General features: G+C 34.1%; 1 protein-coding gene across 5 annotated transcripts in view; it reads right to left on the minus strand.

Annotated features, from left to right (window-relative positions):
• ADGRV1 (adhesion G protein-coupled receptor V1) overlaps window positions 1-25,143 on the minus strand; it is a 294,340-nt gene that overhangs the window by 210,595 nt on the left and 58,602 nt on the right. For 4 of the 5 annotated variants that reach the window (XM_042787872.1, XM_042787870.1, XM_042787873.1 and 1 more), the window contains 19 exons: window positions 24,009-24,089; window positions 22,528-22,667; window positions 21,486-22,095; window positions 20,316-20,531; window positions 18,856-19,071; window positions 17,409-17,653; window positions 17,033-17,214; window positions 15,472-16,283; window positions 13,873-14,082; window positions 9,775-9,905; window positions 9,410-9,509; window positions 8,182-8,361; window positions 6,476-6,639; window positions 5,818-5,911; window positions 5,178-5,210; window positions 3,002-3,080; window positions 2,228-2,366; window positions 1,570-1,711; window positions 878-1,140 (listed from right to left, as the gene is read on the minus strand). In XM_042787872.1, coding sequence (XP_042643806.1) covers window positions 878-1,140; window positions 1,570-1,711; window positions 2,228-2,366; window positions 3,002-3,080; window positions 5,178-5,210; window positions 5,818-5,911; window positions 6,476-6,639; window positions 8,182-8,361; window positions 9,410-9,509; window positions 9,775-9,905; window positions 13,873-14,082; window positions 15,472-16,283; window positions 17,033-17,214; window positions 17,409-17,653; window positions 18,856-19,071; window positions 20,316-20,531; window positions 21,486-22,095; window positions 22,528-22,667; window positions 24,009-24,089 — 4,037 coding nt within the window. The remainder of the gene's footprint in view (window positions 1-877; window positions 1,141-1,569; window positions 1,712-2,227; window positions 2,367-3,001; window positions 3,081-5,177; window positions 5,211-5,817; window positions 5,912-6,475; window positions 6,640-8,181; window positions 8,362-9,409; window positions 9,510-9,774; window positions 9,906-13,872; window positions 14,083-15,471; window positions 16,284-17,032; window positions 17,215-17,408; window positions 17,654-18,855; window positions 19,072-20,315; window positions 20,532-21,485; window positions 22,096-22,527; window positions 22,668-24,008; window positions 24,090-25,143) is intronic. The other variant, XM_042787871.1, reaches the window with a different exon arrangement.

Raw genomic sequence — 25,143 nt, forward strand, 5'->3', positions numbered from 1 at the left:
CTGGTTTAAATCTTTGACTTCCTGCAGATCTGCTACACTAGCCAGCACTGAGGTTCCAAATGCATATAAGGTTCAGAAACTGAAAACAGTGTTTCCAGAAAGGTTTGTTTCAGATTTTATCCCACTAGCCATAATATGCTGACCTGTTACTGACCATAGCTTCACTGACAAAAACCAATAAATTAAAATAAAATAAAATAAAATAAAATAAAATAAAATAAAATAAAATAAAATAAAATAAAATAAAATAAAATAAAATAAAATAAAATAAAATAAAATAAAATAAAATAAAATAAAATAAAAACTTAACAAAGCTGCCATTAAACTTCATAAGTGTCAGGATTCCACAACCTTAAGCTAGATCATTTTCTAGCTGGCATTCTTGTGGGGACAGTACAGAGTGAGTGAGCTTAATACTTTCAGAGGAATGTCATTTTCTATTCCTAAGCATCTGAGAGCTGTTCACTTTTTCCATTTGTTGCAGCACACTCTGTTCAGTTCAGACCAGCTGAAGTATCACATTACAGAATGGGATTTTTATTGCAACCTTAACTATTCATCCTTGTAAATTATCAATTCATTTCAAAGTCTGTGTTTCAGCTATGTGATAAATACATATAAAGAAATGTTCTCATGCATACATAAACATTATATACCCATTATATTGTTTTCAATTCACCTCAACTATTACAAAGAGAGAAATATCTACAGAAAAGCACATTTAATTTTTATGCACTCCCATGACTCAGTTTGCTCTGAGAATGAAGGAAAACATAAGAAACAAATAAACACAAGAAAAAACACAGACATTTCTGAAATCTTTCCAACAATCTCAAAAAAGCTTTCTTCGCTTCTTTGGTAATAACTGTCATATTACCTTGAATCTGACTCCCTCTTCCAGCACAATATATCCTTGAGAAGGGGTCAAATCCACTGATGCCTCTGAAGAATTAATTTCACTTACAAGAAACTGAACAGTCACGGTGCCAAATATCCCCTGAGGAGGTTCTCTAATAATATTTAATACTGCAACACTTTCCATCAAATGGAGAGCTGTTTGCTCTCTTAGGAAGAAGTGATCGCTGTTATTGAATGACAAAACTCCATGGCCATCATCATTGGCAAGTATAGTAATTGTGGCTTTTGAGAAATAAATAATGGAAATATTCTTTAATTAACACAGTAAAATATAATTGCACATATATACAAATAAAATACATATATACACAAATCCATTCTCCCTTTAGTGTATACATAATGCTTTTATATTCTTGATATTACTTGAAGAGAATATTTATATTTTACTTTATCTAAGAAGATTACTAGATGGGAGGAATCTACACTATTTTATTTTAAAGGTCACTTTTGCACTTTTTGATTCCTTATTTTATACATTAATTTGTTAATTGCATAGGTTTCATAGGGATGTTTAAGAACTTTCCAAAGGAGTATAAAGATCTACCAGAGCAGGGAAATGGAGTTTTCTGAAATATAATTATTCAGAAGAATGAAACGAAAATGACTGCCATACAATCCCAAAGAATGAAAACATCAAAACTTAAGTTTTACCTGTTGTATTCTCTCCTAATTCCAGTCCCAGAGAGGGATTTGTTAAAATTAACTGGAACTTCTCATCACCTTCAGGAATATCATCATCAAAAATCGTAACAACAACAGATTTATTCCTTTCTCCATCAGCAAAAAAGAGAGTCTAGTATTGAAACACAGAAAGCATTGAGTACTTAACAGCTGTTAATACACAGAATTTTGCAACTAAGGTAAACAGAATTGTCTTAAATAAGAAGGGAGAGGAGGGAGGAAGATTTATAATCTCTACACCATTTCTAAATTGACTGAAACAGAAGCTAAAAAAGCTTAGCACATTATAGAATGAGGACAAGCAAGAGTAATTGACTTTGAAAGTTCAGTTGTAAAAATATGAAACCTTATATATAATCTTACATGCTCATCTATGAAAAACTGACTTGAGATAGAAGTTTGAAAGCTTACAACTGTCTTATATTTAAAAATACTTCAGAATTTAAAAAGAAAGAAACAATAAAAGAAGATGACTAATTTTATCTCATTTTATTCAGATGACCAAAGCAATTGAAACAAGTTGAAAAATCTAGCTTCATTACTGATAATTCTGTAGAATAAAAAAGAATGCATTCTTTTGACAAATCTGAAGGAATGAAAAATACTAGATTTAGAATTTGCTTCTTACCCTTGAGGTCACATAAAAATCCAAACCCAGCTGTGCCTCCAAATTTTGGGCATAAAAAAATACAGACACATTGCCATATGATCCTTTGTTTCGGTATGCCATTATTGTCAGGTTCCCGTGAGTTTCGTTAACTTCAAAACTAAAACAAAAAGCAATAAAAATTTTCAGTGCTCACTGAGCATGTTCTTTTGACTAAGACGGTACATGGTTGTTATATTTTCACTTCAGATCACTCCCTCTGCTTTATAAGAACAAGGCATCATTACAATTGTCTAATATAACTTTTTAACCTTTGTTTCTTATCTAAATGGAATTAAGCTATAGGAAGTTCTGCTTCTTTCCTGCTTATTAGTGGCATATTAAGACCGTTTATGTTCATGGACACCTTATTCCTAGCTCCTGGAAATTAGTCATGGAAAAAGATCTGGGAGATGCCAGTGGCTGCTTACATGCTTATGGATGCTTACATGGATGCAGTGGCCTGGAACACTGGATGAAGGCTGGGGAAGCAATGCAAGTGCACAATATAAAAGGACAGCCGTGAAAGTAAGTACGTGGTAGAAAAAGATTTCTCCGTAAACGTACTGTAAATGTTGGTTTTCAGTGTGGGAATTATCTTACACTTCCCAGTTCTACTGTATTGAATGATGATTTGCCATCTCAAAGATCTGGCCCTATTTATAATAGGAGTTTTACTGTTAACTGAAAATGAAAAACATTGGGTGAGCCCAATCACTAACTGACACAGAGAGTTCTCAAGGAGACAAGACTTACTTGGTACCTTCCCATTCTATTACTCCGCTTACTCCATCATTAGCATCAATAATAATTTGAGAAGCTAAACCTTCCACATCTAAAATGGAAAACAGAAGGACAAAAATTAAAGAACAGTAAGGTCCATTTTCATGATTTTCAAGAATAACAGAAGCATTTCTTAAATCTCTACTAATGTTGTAGAAGAAATATATAATTTTCTGTTTCCAAAATGTGTAGGTGAAAATGGTAGTGGGCAGGATAATTGGAAAGGTTCAAAGAAAATCTGTCCTTACTACCTTACTATTTGAACTGCAACACAGTGCCTTGAATTACACTGTTACATTTAATAATGCATACAAAAAAGACTAAAGAAAATTTAGAAAGCAAAATACAACACAGAAAAATGAGGAAATACCAAAAGCAAATTTGTCATGGAATCTTAATATATCTCATTGTGTGTGTTTGTTATGACAACATTCAACATTTTGGAGACTTTACCATTCTGAATATGGAAGGGAAAACGAGTAAGAAAGAAAAATAAATGATCCCATATTTCATCTCCTGTTCATGTTTCAGTTCCTGATCATAAACCTTACTGGCACGTGCCTCAGACTCTGCTACAAATACAAAATTATTAATTTCTTTGTAGGCTATTTATGTACTGTAACATGTTATTGCTCCATAAAGACATATGTATCTTCACAGTAACTCTGAAAGATTATTGTATGTATTTGCACTGTGAAAATACTGAATAACAGATTAATGCCAGAAATGTCCACTAATTTCAGGGATCAGAACTTGACAGTCAGAACCTGATTCTTCTGAGAAAATAGCGTCTTAATTTGTTCAGAAAACAACACTGCATGACTACCTTAATTTACATCAATTTATGTTTAATAAGACTTAAAAAGAAATGAAGAAAAGAATAACGGTTTCTACAACCAAACTGACTCCACCGACTCTGTAGTAAACATACTATATTTAGATCCATGGGAAAGATTTCTATCGATTCAGATAAAACTGAATAAAGTTAAAAGGTCATGTCCATCAATCCAAACCTGTCACTATGAGGTAGCAATGAAGATCTGAAGTAGCTGCAAAACCTCTACAGAAACAGCAGAAATGTTCTTGAGGTTTAGAAACCCAGAGGGAGAAGTGCTAGATATTACAGACCATTCAGCTTCACTCCTAACCTGCATTTTCCCTTGTCGTGTCATAGTCAGATCAGCTCACCCAAGATCTGTAACACTTTGTGTTCAACATCAGACCTCTTATTTCATGTTTGATGTCTTTCCCCACCTCAATGACCCCCTTCCCCCTCCCCCAGCTTCGCTTTTTCTTGTATCCATTAAGTTCATTCCATTTTCTTTCATTATTCTCAGCTGTTGATAATTTTCCTTTTTTTTTTTTAATTCCTTGCACTTTTGTATTTGAGTCAGGCTCTTCCACCTTTTCTAGAAGATGGAAGCAAGTGGAGCACTGAGAAAACAAAACTGTCTTTATGCTTGCTGTTTCTGCTCCTTATCAGTGAAGCTTTAGATCAGAAATAAAGGTCACTTAAGTTCAGTGTGTTAACTCTACACCACAGACATACCAGACTTACTCCACATATTTATTGCACACACATGACCATGACCAGAACAGCACATGCAATGTATTCCAGATGTGTAGTATTGACTGCACATGCTTGTATCATGTGCAGAACACCCATCTCTCTTGATATGAAACACTTCCTAGAAATACTTCAAATATCTTGTATAGGGTATAGGATTGTTAGAAAACTAATCCTAAACAAATACATTGCACCAAGGAGTTAAATCGTCAATCATAACAAATCTAAATATACCAATAGGGAAAACAAGATTAGAAAATAATCTGATAACAGAATTCTTAGTGATGTTTTATAATGATGACAAGTTTTTGCTTCATGGGTTAAAACTATTCACCCTAAGTACATTTACCCCAAAGCAGCTATCACATCAGGGTTAAATGGTCACGATTCAAAGAAACTGCCAGCCCCTTATGACAGAAGGTGAGACTATACAGCACTCAGCACAATTTAGTTCAGAAAAATCCTTTGCACTTATGTTACTCGTTTTATGATAACTTACATGTTACACTTTTTTTTTTAGATTTTAGACTTGACTAATCACAGCTCAGCCTCTACAGATCAGCAATGAGTCTTGCAAGTTACCTTTCAATCTGTAACGAATTAACTCTGTGACTTCTATAAGCATGCAAGGAAAAGAGAAAAGAGTCGAAGAAGATGTTAGAAATAATCAGTATAACTAGTCTCTAGTACCACAGGATAATCCAACTGTCCTTAAAGACAACGTCAGCTATGCTACTGAATTTGGAAGGAGAATGAGGAGCTAACTAAGCAAATGATAAATCATGTTCACTGGAAGAAAAGGAAAATCATAGGATCTGACTCCTAAAAGTAAATCTGATAAAGAGAATAAAAAGAGACTTTTAAAAGAGTGACTAAAGTAATCACATAAAGTAATTTTTGGACATTTTTGTTTCCATTATGCACTTGGAAATTAAAATTAGTTTAACACACTGCCAGTAAAGCTTTTCAGATAATTATGCTCTCCAACTGTTAATTACTAACTCCTCTGTGAAAACTGCCTTATAATTTTTACAGAGCTTAAAAAAAACAAGAAGCAAGTGTAATAATTAATATGTTTGATAATCTACATTGTTTACTTCAGAATACCCTGTCTCATATTGGCATAGCTGGCAAGTAAGTGGAATAATAATAATATGCAAGAAATCTGCATGCAATTCATATAAAAGGAAAACCAAAGATTATTCTGTATAAATTGTTTTACCCAGCCTAGGCGGGGATGCAGTTGAATGGTTCATGATGAGTTCCACTGCAGTTAAATTAACCAAGAAGAATTCTTGCACCTCTGGTATATCATCCTGCAAAACACAAATTCAGTACATCCTCTTTTCATTTTCCTTTAAGAAACTGTCACAGAACTCACCAAAAAACCAACACGCTAGAGGTCTCTAATAATATAGCAACACTAGAATTCATTTATTTTTATATTGTCCTGAAATACTTTTATTGGATGTAAAACTGATTATCTTGAATGAATTTTGAGGTAAGACATTATATTTAATGAAAAAGACTCTGTGGTGACACTAAACTATATTTGTGAATAAATTTCTGCCCAATTTTAAAGGCATAAACCCCAACCACTGAGAAAGTAAGAGCCTGTAGTAAGCAATGAATTACACTGTCCTGAATATCAGTTAGTAAAGTCTTAATGAGACAACTAAATTTCATTTATGCATAGGTAGAGCTGCTTTCTCTTATTATTTGTCCTTCTGTGATTTTAACATCAAGGTAAAACCCATCTTTCTCAATGACAATGAAATATATAGCTTCAAGTAACATACAGGTTGACAGCTTTTGGTTCCAAAATATTCCTCTTCTGATGTCATACAGATCAGTATAGAATGAAAGGGTTTAGAGTTTACCTCTAGAATAGTAATATTTATGGCAGCTGATGTTTCTCCTTCTTCCAAAGCCAGTGATCCAGAAACAGCTATATAATCAGCTCCTGGTTCAGCCAAGGCCCCTTCTGTCTGATTACTTAAGGTGAGCAATCCTGGAACTGTGGCATACGTAACATTGATAGCACCTGTTCAATTTGTGACAAAAAAATAAAAATTCAATTCTTTTGTAATGCTCACTGGAATAGACAAAGAAAAGAGATCAAGTGCTCATCTGCAAACTGAAAAGCGTAACTGCAAAACAGAAGGATCAAAAGATTAATCTGGAGCCAATGGAACTTTGTTATTGTTTTTAATGTACTTTCAGCTCAGCCTTTGGGGATTTGTCCAACATCACAGGACTCAGGAAGCATTAGGACCAAATGTATTCAGATATTTGAGGTGCTGTGGACTGCAAATATTACATTGCTGATGTACCACCTGGGACATCTAATGTATTATTAATATCAGGTTTGGTGCCAAGGGAAGTAGAATGCTTCAGGAATGACTGATACTTAAGAAAGTCTCTAAAGACAGTGCTGGGAAATACAGTTTAATAAATCTAGTTTCCTTGCCAGACAGATTAACAGAGACTTCAATAAAGAATAAAAATTAGGGGACACACTGATAAATGTTACCAAGGGAAAAAGTTAGACATAATTTTTTTACAATAAAGCCATGTCTCGCTGATCTGCCAGGGTAAGTCAAGTTGCAAGTTTAAAGAGTCATTCTGGAGATAAAATGACAGAGGAAATTCAAAGCTAGTCTGTATGAAATAAACTATAAGGTATAAAAGCATCTTAGTTTTAACGAACAATGATGGACTTAAATTAGAGATCTTACATTTACTACATGTACTTATCTTACAGAATTAGATTCCTGAGTAGTGTTCCAAAAGTAAATTAGATACTGATTGATATTGGAAAAGAAATGGGAAAACATAGAAATGTCATTAAAATGCCTCTACAAATCTATGGTGTGTCCAGATCTTGAATATTCATTGTAACTGGTCACTTTACTTCAAAAGAGATATAAGAAAAGAAACTAAGAGGGATTTTCACTCAGGTCTAAATATAGTCTGAAAAGGTAAACAGAAAATGATTACACACGTTATCTCACAATATAAGTTGGAATTCTTAGGCAACAAACACAAGAAAATATTTTTGCACACAGCACATTATTGGATTCTGGAATTAAGTAGCACTTAATTTAATGGATGTTAAAAGACAAATTCATTTAAAAATAAATAAATTTGCAGAGGAGACATAAACTTAATTCAGCTGTCTGAATACAACTTTTTACGTGGGACATTCCTACGCTGCCAACTTCTAGAAGTTTAGAGAGGAAATACGTGGGAATGATCATTCCATACAAGATCCTCTTCTCATTTGTTTTTTATTTCTTATGGAGGGACTAACATTTTGAGACAGGTTCATTAGACATAAAGGTAGTAACCCTAATAGCCAACCAGTTACGTGACAGCTCCCAGACTCCTTGCTGTGGAAATGAGGGCTATGGCTCCAGTTTTAATTAATACTCACTTTGCAAGCCTGCAGTAAGAACCCTAGAAGTTCTGAAAATACCAACTGTATACAAGATCTGTCAAAATTTCCAGCCTTCCTGTCATGGCTTTCATTTGCCTAATGATTACGAAAACAGAACTTCCTTTCTCTTTGAGTTATTATACAAACCTAGAGATCCAAATTCTCTGCTAATAAAAAGCTGAACCGTTTTGTTTTCCTCCGGAACTAAAACCACCCTGGATGGGGAAGCAAAATTCAAGATTCCATGTGGTTCATCACTAGCTTCTACTGTCAGAACAGCTTCATATCCTTGGCTATCCAAAACAGCAGCACCTGAGGAAGAAATTCCTGCAAAAGAATAAATGGATTATAGTGAATAAAGTGTTATCAACTAATTTTGTTTTCTTATATTACTGCTACTATTGCATCCGAATGAGTCAGTACAGTGCAAATGAAATTAAACTAAACACATGATGCCCTCACTGAACTTTATGGATGGTGTGGAATGTATCTATATTTGTATTCTGTAACAAATATAGAAACATACAATCACAACAGATATCGTATGCATATTAAGTATAGAGACACAAAAACATATTAAGAAATGAGAAAACATAATGAGCCAGTGCCAAATATCAACTTCCCTAAACTTACTCTATTGTAAATGGAAAGAGAAGGTTTTCCCAGGAATTAACTCCAAAAGTTAAAATTATATTCAACTTCTCAATCATTCCATTAGAAATTACTCCCTTTTCCAAGTTTTGCCTTGATGAATAACTGTTGGTGTATTAATTTATGATTATCCTGATGGATTGCAAGAGTCAACAAATGATGGTGGCAAGTTGGTAAGGCACCTAGCAGCAACACAATCCATGTCAAGTTAGTTTGGTGTTTAGACATTAATTTCAGTTTAACAAAGGGTAGTTCAGAAGGGATGTAATTTCATGCCTCTTTTCTTATTATAATTTGAATGGCAAGAATAAAATATTCTGACCTCCTTGAATTCAGAGACAGATCAGAAATCAGCTTCCAGTATAACAAGATTGCTTTAAAAGATAAAAATATCTGCTTATTTCATGGTAACTGTATCCAGAACACACTAAGCTCAAGTTTGTATTCACTTAAAGGGAAGTAACTAATCACTGAATTAAACAGGCAGAGTTAATTCAGGTTTAAAACCAATTAAGGAAAACTGCAAAAACACTGTCAGTTTTATATACATATATACACACATAAATATCAAGCCTGTTTCAATAAAATGTGAATGAACTTTGCATAGTTCACACCAGTTGCAGTATGCTTAGTCCTACACTTCCAAAATGGGTTAATGCACATGAAAATATTACACTACTAAATGGTAGTTTTAAGATACAGTAGGGTATAGTTCTGCCAATACCTTCTGTTTTGATGTTGTATAGGATGATCTGGTATTCTTCTTTTTCTTCAGGAATATGGTCATCCAGCAAGTGAACAGACAGTGTTGTATTCAATGTCCCCTATTTATTTTATAGATAAATTGATCAGTGATTATTGTATAAACTACAAGCGATACCACTGTATCATATGTATTTTGAACAACATCTTCAAGAAATGTAAAGTTAAAGTATCAAAAACTATCAAACTCTCTCCAGTTTAGAACTCCAAGAGTAAAGGAGCAAGTAAATCATCAGATCAAGACTGCTATGAAAGCACACTCGTTTTTTAAGCTCAGTACTTATTACAATACTCTCCTGTAGCCACTAACGTTGCTTATGGACTTACCTCAGGAAAAAAGAGTATTCCAGCAGAGTTTTCAAAATTTTGTTTTACATTATGCCCAACTATCTTCCATTCAACAGTAACATTTCCCAGTCCTGGGGGAGTTCTTACAATATGGAATTGCAGATGTTCTCCTAGGAACAAAGGATAACATGCAATATTTTGGGGGTTCCTCTCCTACATACCAATTACAAAAAATGAGAAGCCAAAAACATACATTACTCTTAAAATATTTTTTCTGAAAGACATTAGTATTTTTAATAGTGAGTTTAACCGTAGTTATATAACACATTTGTTTGTAATAACAGGCCTGAACTCCTTCCTCCTGGGTTCTTCTGATTTTAGTTCACTCCTGGAAACAACTATCAAAGTGTGAGGGAACCTGGTGCAGAATAGCAATTTAGAAAGTAAATGCCTATCAAAACATGCACAAACAGAAGAGCAATACCTGTCTGTGAACTACAGAAAATAGTAAATGCTGCATGTACCATCTATAGCACAAAGTTTTCTACAACAGCTAAATGACAAGGAATATACATTTTCCTAACATTTACAAACTCTTGTGACTTTATATAGCTCATGCAGAAAAATGTTTGTAATTATCTGTAAGTTCCATTTATATGAGTTTGAACTTAGAAATACCATCAGTGTTAGAAAACATCCAGAAATTGTTATAGTTAATAATTTATAATTTAAAAAATAAAGTAATGCTAAAACATTAATATTTAATAGTTCATAATTTAATTTTAAAACAATTTATTATAATTTCTCAGATAATCAGTGTCAATTGACAATGTGCATCTATAAGAAACAATTATGGTATTTTTCACATTTGTAACATTTAACTCAGTGGGCACTTTAATTAGAAAGAGTAAACTTAGAAACCTTTGTAAAATTAAGAAAACATAAACCATTTATATAATATTAAATATTTATATAAATTTATTAAATTTACGTTGTTTACATAATATTACATATTTTAAATACTGAGATGTGAAATTAACGTTATATCAAGATGAAATACATCAGCAGGTAAAATTAGTAATATTATGCAATGCATTCACATTAGAGGACAGCTCCGTTTATTTATAATATGTAAGTGTATTGCATCCGTATGTCAGCATTTTTCAAGTGTATGAAATTTAATTTTGCCAGTACATACAGTGTTGCATTGGCTTTCGGAGACATGAAATATGCAGAAATCTGTAATACTGACATGCTTGAAAATAATAATACATGAGATTTGCTTACTAAAGAATGAAGAAAGCTAAACAAAATTTGTCAAAATTTGTCAAAATGTATTCTACTGATGCAGCAACAGAAATCTGACAAACTTAGTTCCATCTCCAGCTAACTGAAGAAGTCTTTCTTAGTATTGCTATAATTGAATTTTTTTCACTGTTGTGAAATCTGGGGATAATGCCATCTTCTGATTTGTGTTATGTACAGGCTTAGAAGGAACCCTATTGAGAAACACTGAGATACCTCTATGGAAGTGAAAGAGATGTGGTGTTATGTTGCTTCTTACTCCATGGCATAAGGAACTGAGCAGCCCAGCTAGTCTCTCTGATTATGTAATTTAAAGAGCATCAAGTGAGGATGATATCTAGCTATTCCAATATATTATATTGCAGGAGAGTATTGTATAGCTAAAACTGCTAGGAACTATTTGAACATTTTCTAGACGCGTTCTTTCTTTGGTAAGGAAATATTAGAGAAATGCATGTATATTGGTTACCAATGGGAGAGATATGAACAACTAACTTCAAGAGACTGTAATATAATTAATTAAAATATAAAATTGTGAAGGAATACAAGAATTGTATACACCCATTTTCAAACAAATAGAATTAGTACATGTTATTCAGCCTCAGCGTTTAAACCTTCAGTTAAACATAGATGTATCAATGTTCATAACTTTGTCTGAAGTTGTTACACATTGCTTCTAAGAGCATAAAAGAATTCAAAATTTATTGACATCACAAGGATTCTGCTCCTACAGTCAGATATCTGAGGATAGACTGCCAGTCTACAGCTTCCCCTGAGGCAATTTATCATATCATTGAACACTGCACTGGAATCTATCCTACCCTATCTGAGAATTTTGCACATCCATTACAAACAAGTAAATACTTAACAAAATAATTGTTACTTTAGTACCATTGCAGAGTGCACAAATTGGACAAAGCTTATTTCAATACATGTAATACAATGAATTTTCACTGAAGACTGGGACAAAACACTTTATGATGCAGAAACCTGTTACAGTGTAATACAAACACTGAGAAGAAACCTGAAGTACAATTCATCATAATTAGAGTCTCCAAGTAGTTAATTATTGACCTATGTTTCTTGGTCAGCTTTACAAAAATCTTTGTTATCCCTATCCAGAAAGAAATACAAATACAAGTACTAATTGATTTCTGAAGATTGAAAGTGTTATTAGTCTAACTTAACTATTTTAAGTTTTTAAAGATTTAAACATGTTATCCATATCTGTAGATTTCTACATTTATCAGAGAGAAGGGGGCCTTCAGACATCCTCCTCTTCTGTGTTATTTTAAGCTACTCCAGTGCATATTCCTCTAATACAGTCATAGCCACACAACCGTTGCATGCCTCTGTCTGTAATAAAATGCTATCCTTGACTTCAATAAAATGATAAATAATATGCACAGCTTGAAAGAAATTCAGATTCTTTTGACAGAAATTGTTCAATAATACAATAAATATAAAAGATAATAATATTTGGATTTATGTCTAATAAATTTTGTTTTCAGAACAAAAAAACTTGATACTGAAAATGAAATACAAACATTGAAATAATCTAAAGGCCTTAACTCATTCTTTGGTTTCTTTTTCTATCAATGGGAATTAGTTTGGTTGTTTTTTCTTTCAGTAAGACAATGCACTGTTCTGCACAAGCTGGAGGAATTGGAATCAAGCCGTTTCCAAACTACTATATTTCATCTCCAAATGGCCAGCATTTTCTAGCATGCTATGAATAATATTTAACCAGTGGAAAGCATTCAGGGTCATCATAACCTTTGGGAATGAGGCAGTTTGTATTAATTCCTTGTGCTCATTAACAGCGTTTCTTAGCCTGCCAGACTGCAGAACCGTTAATGTAGAGGAATAAAGGACAAAAACTGGGCACACACTAGCATAGAATTAACACAAACCATATGTAGATAAAAAACAAAAGGTTATGATGTCCTTTCATTTCTGGAAAAAAGCAGAACACGTTTGGCTGAAAAAGGCTTTTTTCTTCCAACAGAAAATGCAACGCACAGGTTCCTGGACAGCAAATTTCCCCTTTGTTAACTCTCCCTGCCCATCAGTTTACATGTCAGAGAAATATGATACTGCAATACATTGAGATTCCAGCAAAGGCTGCTGAAAGCAATCACCATTAGCACTGTTATTATCCTATGCAAAACTGCATCAAAGCTTAGATCAAACATGCAACATGCTCTTTTAAAGCACTAGTAGAAGCCTTTGATTCATATCAAATTATTATTGTTCTTTCTCAAATGTCATGACTGACCGATGACAGCAAGATTGCTACATTCCTAAATTAGCTACCATAAACAAGCATAAACAGAAAATTTTAAAGCAGTGGGTTGAGTAAGGAAGGGGGAAGATGTGATCCTAGTCTTTCTGTGGGAATATTTTCTACAAGATTTAAAGTGAATTTTAAGTCACTGATAACTGAGATTTGCTTGTGACTACTAATAGATGTGTATGATGGGTACAGTTCTGGGATATGGTATACATGAATAAGACAAGAAATGCTAAAAGGAGCTTTAAAATGCAATACCAATAGAAGCAAGACATGATTTTCAAAAAAAAAATGAAAGCACAGATGATGATACATAAGATGGTTTTGGAAATGGTGTATTCATCCTTTCCATGGATTTAATTTAAGTGCTATGCTTGCAAGAGTTAAAAATTCAAAGAAACACATGCCAAGTATGTGGCTATTTTCTGTTTGCTGGCATTCTTTGAACAGTGATGCAAACAATCACTGTGAGGCACGAACAGAAAGCAGGGAGATGGAAGCTGATGTGAAATAGAATGTGGTCAGCACAAGGAACCCACCTTCACGACCAATAACAGATCTTGAGGCTGTATGGAAGCTAATAATTCCTGCCACATTGTCACTGGCCAGAATAATCACTGTGACAGTGTCAAAACTGGGCAGAATCCGACTCCCTCCTTCAGTATGGACCAGGCTGATTATGATACTTTCATCATCCTCTGGCTCTGGATCATCTAAAATGGTCAGCGTGACCATCTTTTTTGTTTCCCCTAGAAGGAGAAGAACAGGTACATACTTATGTGTGTACATGGAAATCACCTTTTAAAAAGACTTAATCATCTCCTTTTGCAGGAAATACTTAAAAGATATAAAAAAAGACATGAAGCTTATTTATTTCTTTATCTGTCTAGAAGTTACTAAATGTCATTACAAAGTTTTATACAATTACTATTGAAACGTTACATTAAAGCAATGTAATTATCAAATTATTAAATAACTTATGTAGAAATTAACAATGTAGGCATAATTTCTCAATATCTAGAATTCTTCATTTGCATTTTACATTCTCTGACTTTCAAATTTAACTTAGAAATGGGGAATATAATTCTTGTAAAAAAAATTACCAAGTGCATAAATTCTCTGATGAACTATATACACAAGTTTGTATGCTCAATTTTAATATATTTACTGAGATAAGGAATGCATTCAAACTGGCCGTATTGTGTTAGTTTCTCATCTTCTGGACTAATAAAGCATGATAATGTAAACAGCAAACATGATCAATTACTAGTCTCTATAATCTCTTATAATTTACAACACAATCCTGTTGCTTGTTCTATCCATGTGCATAACCTGGTTTTTATGATTATGAGAATACCAGTTTACAAGATACACTTATTTCTTGATACATTTTCTTTCAAAATATTTTGAAAACAGTTTTTACTAAACTTATAACCACTAATGTAATTACATTTCAACCTCAGAATCACTGCTAGCAACACTTCTTTTGAGTTCAGATGATTTAGAAAGCTATCTAGCAGACTAGAATCTTTACTACACTCCCATAAATTGTTTTCAAAATAACTGTTCAATCAAATCAGACTTTGAAAATATAAAATATATCTGTCATGCTGTGTGGTTCTTAAGTAATGTCTGCCATTGATTTGTTCATCCAGTTTGCAAATTTTTTTAATATGTTGTTATGTTCTGTTATGAAATCAATGCAATCTCAGAATCTAAAAAGGAGACATCATGAAAAATTAGTACTGTACTGACTGAATGTTAGCAAAAAAACAGTTTGACCTGACTCTCATTTTCATTATCTTTGATAGATCAACTGTCTTCAGCATCATTACTCCTTACTTCTTTGGTAAAACGGTAATCTTTATAAAGCATACTGCAATATTTCCTTAAAAAATACTTAGATATTTATCCTTTTCATCTTTTTATGTTTTACTACCACTGTGTGTGATCTGCAACATAATGCTATATGCTAACGAACTCTATTCTTTTGAATGTGTATCCTGAACATCCAGGGAGGTTTAGGCTAGGAGTAAGACATGACTTATCAAAACATCCAGAGTACTGAGTGCTCAACAGGTTCTTTTTGGTTTTCTTTAGTTTTAGAAAACAGAAGCTAGTGCAAAACCTTGACTCACCTTCAGCGAACACCAGAGTCTCACCAACGCCTATGAAATCCAAGTCTGGGGTAGCAGTTCCACCAACCACACGCCATTCCACCGTCACCTGTCCCAGGCTGCCTTCTGTCCTATCTATCATCAGTTGCACATTGGTCTGAGGACGCTCTTCTACTTCAACATACAGACCTCTCTCTGTTGCATTGGGACTTATACTGTAGATCTTAAACACTCCAAATGCATCCCCATTCATCATTATGGTAACTATGGAAGTATTTGGCTGTCCTATAGTTGGTTGATTTTTTAAGCTGGCTGAGATGTTCACTAGTTCAACCTTCAAAAGGGATATAGTGAATTTCTCATCCAACTCTGGCAGATTGTCAGGGAGTATGGTAACTGTGAGATTTGCAAACTCTTCCCCTTCCTCCATTATGGCCCACTGTCTTGTGACAGGTTCATAATCACTACCAGCAATGGCTTGTGTGCTAAAGAGAGCAGATGCGCTGGTGATGTTTTTCTTGTAAGACCAGAATCCTGAAGTGTTAGTTAATGGGCTGATCTCTGATGTCAGCCAAAGGCAGAGAGGAGTCTCAGAGGCACTGGAAAATGTAAAGGCTGAACACACTTGTTCTTTTAGGCACTGAGTTGCACAGGCATACAGTGGGTCACTTGCTGCCGACACATTCACTCTGATCTTGGATGGCTGGTCAGGAATTCCTTGTACAGGAGACTCGTAAAAGGCCAGGATATCCTGACCTTGCTCAATGGCAAGAGCTACGACGTCAGCCTCAGAAGTGCTGTAAAATATCCGCAGCTGACCAAACCTTCCCCCGCTAAAAGACATTAAAATAAAAAGGTAACGTTAGTTGGTGAAGTATGTCTAATATTCTGTATGTTTCCAGGATAAGACCAAAATTGAACAAAATCAACTGCCCCTTTCTGAATTGCTGAAAAGTTCCAAATAGCTAATTAAAGTAGCTAGTACCAGAACAACTGAGTTGCCATTTTTTGTGGATAGTAAGTTTGATTATTTATATCTTGGGTAGCAGTCTATTAAGTATGCATGTCTGGAAACATTTGTTTCTAGGAATTAATTTAGTCTTGTTAGGGCTGGCAAGGAAGAAGAAGCCTGTGCTACCCAACCTTGTCATCCTTCTTCCTACGTGACCTCAGGTTATCATATTACATGCATATAAACCTGTTTTCCTTTTCTTGATTCTTTCCATCTCACAAGGGCTGACCCATTTTGTCCTCCAGTTCTAATCACAGGAGCAGGCTGTCATGCGGCTTTAAATGATTTGATGATTAAATAGACAAAATGAAACTTCAAGTACACTGTGTACATTAGCTTTACATTGTACTTTACAATGTATGTTACACTTAACCACTTTATGTACATTTCTAATAAGCAGGCATCTAGTACAAAAACTATGTATATGAAATAAAAATGCACTGATCTGGAAGAAACTGATGTAAATACTTATAAAGAGGAGCATGAAATTTGAAATTATAGCCAAGATTTAAAAAAAAGAAAAAAGAAAGTAAAAATACTAGATATAAATAAAGCAAACATTATACAAACCTTCTCCTGACTGTTATATTTGCAAGCAAACTTCTTTCTAGTGGCTCCTGAATTCGATATAAGGATTGATGAAAGAAAACTGTGCCATAAGGATTATCATTGGCAGGTATTATAATATTTGCCACGCCATCTAACCCAATAGCACCACCATTGGAGGCCTGAGTTAATTCTACATGGACAATCTCAAAAAGAGAAAAAAAGACAAAGAAATAATGCAGCTAAACAATTTTTGGCATTTCTAACAATAATCACAAGCAAAGTAAAATCTGAACTTCTTGCACCTTCCTGCTAGAACATTTCTTGGTTTAATTTGCACACATTTCTATAACAAGTTAAAGCTAATACTGTTCAAGAAAGACGTAACTGCTTTGCTTACTTCTTCTATTTCTGGAACATCATCAGCCAGGATTTCCAGCTGCAACATCTGAATGGCTTCCCCGGGGGCAAAAGTAATATTTCCTGAGGCGACCTGCAAGTCAGCATCAGCAGGATGTCCATTAATGGTAGCAACCCAGTGAACAGTAACGTTACCGAGCGTCCCCGCATTGCGGATTATTGGCAGATTTATGGTTGCTGATCCAAATTCAGGCTCCTCCACAGTGAATTCAGTAATCTGAAAAACTGAAGTACAGCACAGAGAGATGTATTTCATGAGCAATGAAACTGAAAGCAAATACATCAAATCCTGACGTATACAGCTTTATTACATTTGATTGCATTTACTTGCATAGGGAAATCACTATTAATGACGTTTAAACTCACAAGAGAACATTCATTACTAATATTCTCATCTACAGAGGAAATTAGCATGAAAATAAAGCCCAACATACATTAAATCCAACATACCCATTGTTTGAGGCTAACCTAGAGCTGTTTCTAAACTCTTAAAAGACTTAGAATTATGAATAATTTCATAATTATTCCCAGCAAGGAAACTCTTTATCAGCTTTCATGTCACTTACTGAGGAAATAAGTCAGCATATTCCACCTAAAATTGTTTCAAGTAAAAGTCTTCCTCATATTAAACTTTCAGTTTTTAAGAATAAAATTAATTAATTACCCATCCAGAATTACTTGTTTTTGACATTTTTTCTTGCTTTCCTCTACCTTCTTCTACTGACAAAATGGAAGAAGAGGAATTAAGTGAAGGGAGAAATAGGTAAGTCAAAGGAAAAGGCAGGAAAAAATAAACTAAAAACCAAACAACAAATAAAAAATATTTCTAAAATATTACATTTTTGAAATCACCAAAACCCATCTCAAAACTTGTGTAATTAAACTAATTTTGGAACGTATGCACAATTAATTTTATTCTTAATAACAAGCAGTAGAGAAACTAAAGTACTTGTCAGAAAATAAGAGAATGTAATTTATTTTCTCTTCACATTTTTGAGTTTCCCCAGATTTTTAAATCTGCTTGGGCTGATTATCTAGTAAAACAAAGATATAAAACTATACAAGTAACAGATATTAAAATTCAGATTTTGACTTAAACCAATTGCAGAAATGCAGCACTTGAAACAGGTAAAATGTAAAAAAAAAAAAAAAAAAGTAAACTAAAATCCATCTATCTTTATTAGGAGCTTCCAAAATCTTGCTATATCAATTGACCAGACAATACTTTTTGGTTATATTAAAGCATCATGACTCCTTAGTTGCATGTTCTATTTTAATTTGTCTTATCTTTTCCTTTATTGTCTTCATCCAGGCTTTCTCTTTGTTTTCTGACAGTTTTTACCCAGTCGCCTGGTAACAGCTCCCACACAAATCTGCAGTGAAGATGTTAACAGAAGAGAGAAAATATGCAAAAAAGATTCATTTACCAAAGGATCCAAATGGGTCATCAGAAGCCTCAATAGTTATGATTGCCTTAGTCAAAGACCCAAGCAAGGCTCCTCCTGTTGTTTGATTCAGCAGCTGAACATAGAACGACTCCTCAAGTTCAGGATTAATATCATTAATTATATAAATTGGCACAGCTTTACTTGTTTCTCCTTCTAGTAAGACAACATCTGATGAGGCTACACTGTAATCCTCACCTACATTTGCAGATAAAAAAAAAAAAAACAAAACAATAAAAAACCACAGAATATTAATGCCTTATGGTTCACTGTACTGAACATCGTCATCAACAGTTATCACCTCTTTTTGCTTATGTATGTATTCCTCCATGTATTTTTAATGGGTTTTTTTCTTTATCTTCAGATCCAAACAACACAGTCTTTTTTATTTCCACTCGCCTTTTAAACATCTGGATAAGACTTGGCTTGGCCAAAACAGAGTTTGCACTGTTAGACCAAGAGTTAGTTACAAAAAGTCCATTATTGTCTTCCATTGACAAGGTCACACTACCAAGATGTTTCTGTCTTTGAATTCTAATTGCTGTCTGGCTTTCCAAGAGATAAAAGAGAACAGAAGCACCTTTGTCAAAGTAGATTTTAGTAAAGGGCACATTTTCTGCAAGGACCTTACTTCAGGCAAACTTGTCTCTAAGAATGTCTAGATGAAGAACTGTGATACACTAGATAATGGCTCTGCTTCAGAAACTGACTGAAAGCATAATCTGACATCAATCTAGCTACACAGTTATTTAGAAAAGTCTGTTACATGAAAAGGAAACTAAAATACCAGTTCTCAGAGCATGTACCACCCACCTATTCAATTCTGGACACAACTGAAATACAGTGGGTGTGATTTACATCTGTCTAGTGTTTTTGACCCTCCACACTTCAAAAGTTTGCTCTTTTCTTTATGTACCTTCTCTATAGCAGGGATCAAATAGAGAACTTCACTTCTCATTTTTAGAAGTTAGTTTTCTTGGTTTTGATTGGTTTTTGCCTATCTGTTTTACAGCTGTCTCCAACTCTCACTTCCTCTCCAATAAGCTCACCTAAACAATGCATGGTGGGTCTAAATACATACCCAGGACTAAACAGTATCTATATATACTACTATAGTATTTTTTTCTTTTTCTTTTTTTTTTTTTTAAGAAGTGGTGGGTTACTATGGAAACAAACACCCCAATGGCTTCACTCATTTCTCTTGCTAGATTCTTCAGTGATGACATCTCAAAGCTTTCTAAAAGCTGATTCATGATCTCTCCCATAGGGATTGGATTCCTATTTGCTAAGCAGAGTCAGTAAATACCTCACTACTTTTTTATGGTACTTGTTATACAATAGTGCGTTCTATATACACTTGTTTGTTTTGACTGCTCAAAGCATGCAGTACGCTCTTTCCACTTTAACATAGACTGGATATTTCTGCTATTCTGACTTCTTACCAGCTGTTGCAGTTATTGGCACAGCTTTAAATTTCACAGAAACATCTGAAAATATTCCCCCAGTTCTGGTCACGTTAATGATTGGTCCAACATAATTTTCAGCAACTCGCACAGATGAAGCTGAAAGCTGAAGTGTTCCAAAAGCATCATCATTGGCATTGATAATTACATGAGCTATTGTCTCACTCACTAATCCAAGTCGAGGAGAATTTGCAACTGAAACAGAAAGAAAACTTAGTGAGGGGGTGCCTGTGACGCTTGCTGTCTATGACTATAGAATTCATAGGCATACGTGTGAATTCAGTGGTTATCGAGCACTAGTTTTCAACAAAAATATCTGTTTTAGAATTGGACAAAGCATAATTACAAACTGCACCAGCATACTTTTGGAGTTTCAATTATATTAAGGCAGAAAAATCCCAATTTTTATTAACTTGTTATTCTACCTTGCTGTGGAGCATACAAGCAATCATTTTTTTTAAGAGGTGATGTACTGTGAAATTACTTATTTATTTATTTGTCCATACGGCCAGTAGCAAGATCCATGCAGTTCAGAAGTATTTAATTTTTACAGTTTTTATGATTAAATATAAATAAGATTTCAAATTTCCAGCAGAATTACATTTGAAGTTTCTCTTAATATCAAGACTAATCTGGGGTGAGGCAGCAATTAGACATGCCAGGAAGCTTTGAAGCACAAATCAGGCTGTAGTGACCTGAATTTATCTGTATCAGGGATGAAGCAAACACTCTCTACACTAAAAGAAGCAACATGCGGCTATAATTCAACTTTATTTTTCAAAATAATTCTTTTGGCCTTCAATGAGCAAAACTAACTTAGCTATTTCCTAATACTGAACTTTACAGAAACAACCCTAGATGAACAGGTATTAGCGCACAAAACCAATACTGTAACATATTTGGCCTGAAAACCTTGGATAAGGCAATACAGAAGGGATAGAGAAATGTTCATCCACCCCTGACAAAATACTGTGCTAAAGGAAGGATATGCTAACAGCATGCAAGGCAGGAAACTCAGAGACTTTTTAACTACACGGAGTTTGGCAGAGGTAAAAAGTTCATCATTAAACTTCTTGCATTTTATCCTACTAAATATAAATACTAGCCTTCATATTTAAATTGTAGGTTTTACATATGTGAGATACTTACTTGGCCGATCCTGTACTTTCTCAATCAAAACAACACTGCTTAGCTCCACAAAAACAGATTCTGACCTCTCAGGTTCATCATCATCCAGAATAGGCAAAGAGATCGTGGCCTCACTTTCATTGGCTGTGAAGACCGTGTAACCTGTAATGGGTATATAATCTTTTCCCTCCACTGCTCTAACAACATCAGGTGGAAGAAAGGGTAACTTTTCGTCACTGCCAACAGTTCTGTATGTTACCATTACTGTACCGAGGAGACCACCACGCCTTATTATTGTCAGGGTGATATTTTTTGTTTCTTCCTCAACTTTTATTGGTCTGTTTTGCTCAGAAAACATGAAGACTCCGTATGGATCATCATTAGCTAAAACAGTTAATGTTGCATTAGTATGATTTCCAAGACGACCACTGGAGACGTTGACGATCAAAACTGAAAACACCTTATCCAATTCAGGAACTTCATCAGGAGAAACCTGTATGGTAATATTTGCTCTCACTTGGCCAACATCAAATGTTACATTCCCATCTGTAGAGATCAGGTCTTTGGTAAGATCACAGACTATGATCCAATGCAGTGTCACCTGAGACAAGGCCCCGTGAGTTCTCACAACCTAAGTGAAAAATATAAAGATCTGCATATTTTTCTTCTATGAGAAAGAAAAACATAAAACTATGATATGGAATTAAGCAAAGACATCGATATGATGGGTTAAAAATAAATTTGTGCTTTAAAAAGCAGTGTGATCTTATTATCTCAGCTTTTTCTGTATTTGCTGTATCACCAACACTGTTATTTTAAAACAATAGTACCTCAAATGTAAACAAGGAGAAGTAATTTTAAACCTGTGGGTATTATTATTCTATCATTTTAACTTAAATCTGAACGCTACACAATAAAAACTCAGTATGACGTGGCAAAACAGATGTGCATGATAAAGTTGTTACAAACCCTACGGAGTTATGGCAAAAACATCGCCAAACGCCCAGTAAAAACAGTGACAGAAGAGGAGTGCACAGCAATACGAGACTCAGAGCTTTCTAACCTGCAGCACAACATCGCTGTCTCCATCTTCAGGCTCAGTTCCATTTACCGAGAGTGACTCAGGACTGAACTCAAACACACCGTGAGCATCATCAGAAGCCTCAATAGTCACAAGGATGTGGGATGCAATTCCCAAGCTGGCTGTTAAGTGCAAGTTCCAAAAATGGGTTACTTTTTCTAGCATCTTTTCTTACATGAAAGAAAATGGCTAAAGAAATAGGTTACAAAAAAAAACCAAAACAAAACAAAAACCACAGGAGAGCATGACTGGAGTATCCATGCTGTTTTGTCTTTTGTTTTTTGAAATGTGTGCTAACTATCCGCATGGATAAGGAACTGACTTTCAATAATGCAGTCCTGGCAGCCCTTCTATGGAACCATGACACAAAAAATATAATAAATATAAATATTTTAATGGGGAAACAGAAATAAAATTACAAGTTTAATGAATGAAAATAGAGCAGAATTTAGGCTGGTGGGGAGTTACACGGTAAACCACACTGTAAGCAGATAGACCAGATGAATGCAGGTCCCATCCTATCATAAACTTGAATGAAAAACAAAGAAAAAAACCAAGTCCGGTAAATACTACTACTAAAAAGATTGTTTTGGGTGAGATAACTTGCTTCTCAGAGGGAGAAAGAGGCTGGCACTTAATAATTTTTTCTGGAAAGAAGGAAAAGGGAAACAGCACTTCAAAAAAAACCCAGGAAGCTCCAAAAAGTGGCTATAACAATGACTTACTCTCAGATTCAAAATTAAATCCTTTACATTTACAAATATAATTGAAAATCAAGCTGTCACAGGGGAACAAAGTATTCAGTTTGGATAATGGGTGCTCATATAACAGTTTTAGGTCTGTAGTGTTTAATTTGAAGTCCTATATGATTAGTATTTTCCCTCAGATTTTATGTTATTTCTGCATCTAGTATTTTTTAAATTTTCTCAGTATTAAGTTATCTTTGTTTTCTGTATGTCATGATATAAATAAAAAATTAAAGAGAAGAAATTAAAAACAAACAAAATATTCCTTTTAAAAATCTAGCACAGCTTATTCTTCTGTATTTTTGGCATGCAGAGAAGCAAAGTAATACAAAGCACGTATCAAAGCATACCATCAGGTAATTTTTAAATTACCTTCAATTTAAAAAGTGTCTTTGCTTTTTGCTCTCCATAAAAACTGACAATTTTCAAACAAAACTGATTTTGTAAACTGTACTTGTGGAATTACTATATTGTGTTTTACAACAATATAGTTTTGATGGTATAGAAGCTGTTATTTTCTGTGTTACTCTAAACACTGAATGCTATTGAAATTATGCCTAAATTAAAATGGAAGAGAATGTTTTGACAGAATTTTATTTGAAATCTAAATTAATCACCTGTAAGTAAAGTAACACTATGACAACTCGTGTCTGTATAGTAATTTATGAGAGATATTACAGTCAGCAATAAAAAATAAGATTAATTGAAATTGCTTACCATGTTGATGGACAGTTGGAAAGAAGAAATCCATGTTTCCATCACCACTACCACTGCCATCATTTCTAAAGAGCTCAGCAACTTTAAGATGACAGACATACAGATATATACACATATATACATTTATAAATAAAGAGAAAGCAGAAAGTAATTTAAACATTTCTGGACAACACAAAAAGAGAGGGAAGTATTCTAGGAAGGCATCGATTTTGGATATGAAAGTATACAGGATTTCTGATAAAAGCCAGAAAAAAAAGTATTGTATATGCCACATTTATTTAATTTATGATATTGAAAATAGCAATGGGATGTCAGAAGGAAAGAAAACACATACACCTCTGTTTTCTCTTTTCTTTCTTTCCCTCTTTGTGTCCCCTCTTTGCATTTTTCCTTTCTCACTCCTAAAGGAGGTCTGTCATTAAGAACATGGAAATGTGAATTTAAATAAACTTCAGGGGCTAAGCACCCTCAAACTGTCTTACTCTAATATTTTCTCACAAAGTGAAAACATGTGTCAGAAATTTGGAAAAATCTGCAGAAATTTTAATTAATGGAAACTTTAACCTAAGTTTTGTGCTTGCAATGGTGTTGGAAAGGCCAAAAAGAGAGTTTGTGTTAAGAGGGTATCTGCCTAATGAATTACTAAAGTTAGCTGTAAGTTTTACAACAACAACAACAAAATTAAAAATTTGAAGAGAAAAGTTCGTTTAACAAAACAAATATTCAAGCAAAAAGTCCACATGCATGAAAAGTCTGAAGTTTTTATCAAAGGAATCACTATGCTGCACCATAGTGCTATGTTCCACCATAGACATTCAAGGTAGTATGATACAACTTCCCAGAAGGCATCACACTTGCATTTCTGGATTGCTTAAAAAAATAACATCAGTTAAAAAGTCACATTATGGCTGCCAGCATTTCTAATTACCTTTTTTTCCTCCAACTGGCTTTACAATCTCCTTTAAAAATTTTCTCCAATTGAAGTCAATTCCATAAGGGCTGAGTGGTTTTATGTGGTACGAGCACTGATGCTCTCCAGTTCTCGTGGCACTAATATTTCACACCAGGATTTCTGAGTGTTTTTCTTGCTCTTCCACAGAGCTACCAGCTACCTCTCCAGCTCAACTAAATTCTG

The sequence above is a fragment of the Tyto alba genome, unplaced genomic scaffold, assembly GCF_018691265.1.
Source record: "Tyto alba isolate M040663 unplaced genomic scaffold, T.alba_DEE_v4.0 Super-Scaffold_13, whole genome shotgun sequence".
NCBI classification, from domain to species: domain Eukaryota; kingdom Metazoa; phylum Chordata; class Aves; order Strigiformes; family Tytonidae; genus Tyto; species Tyto alba.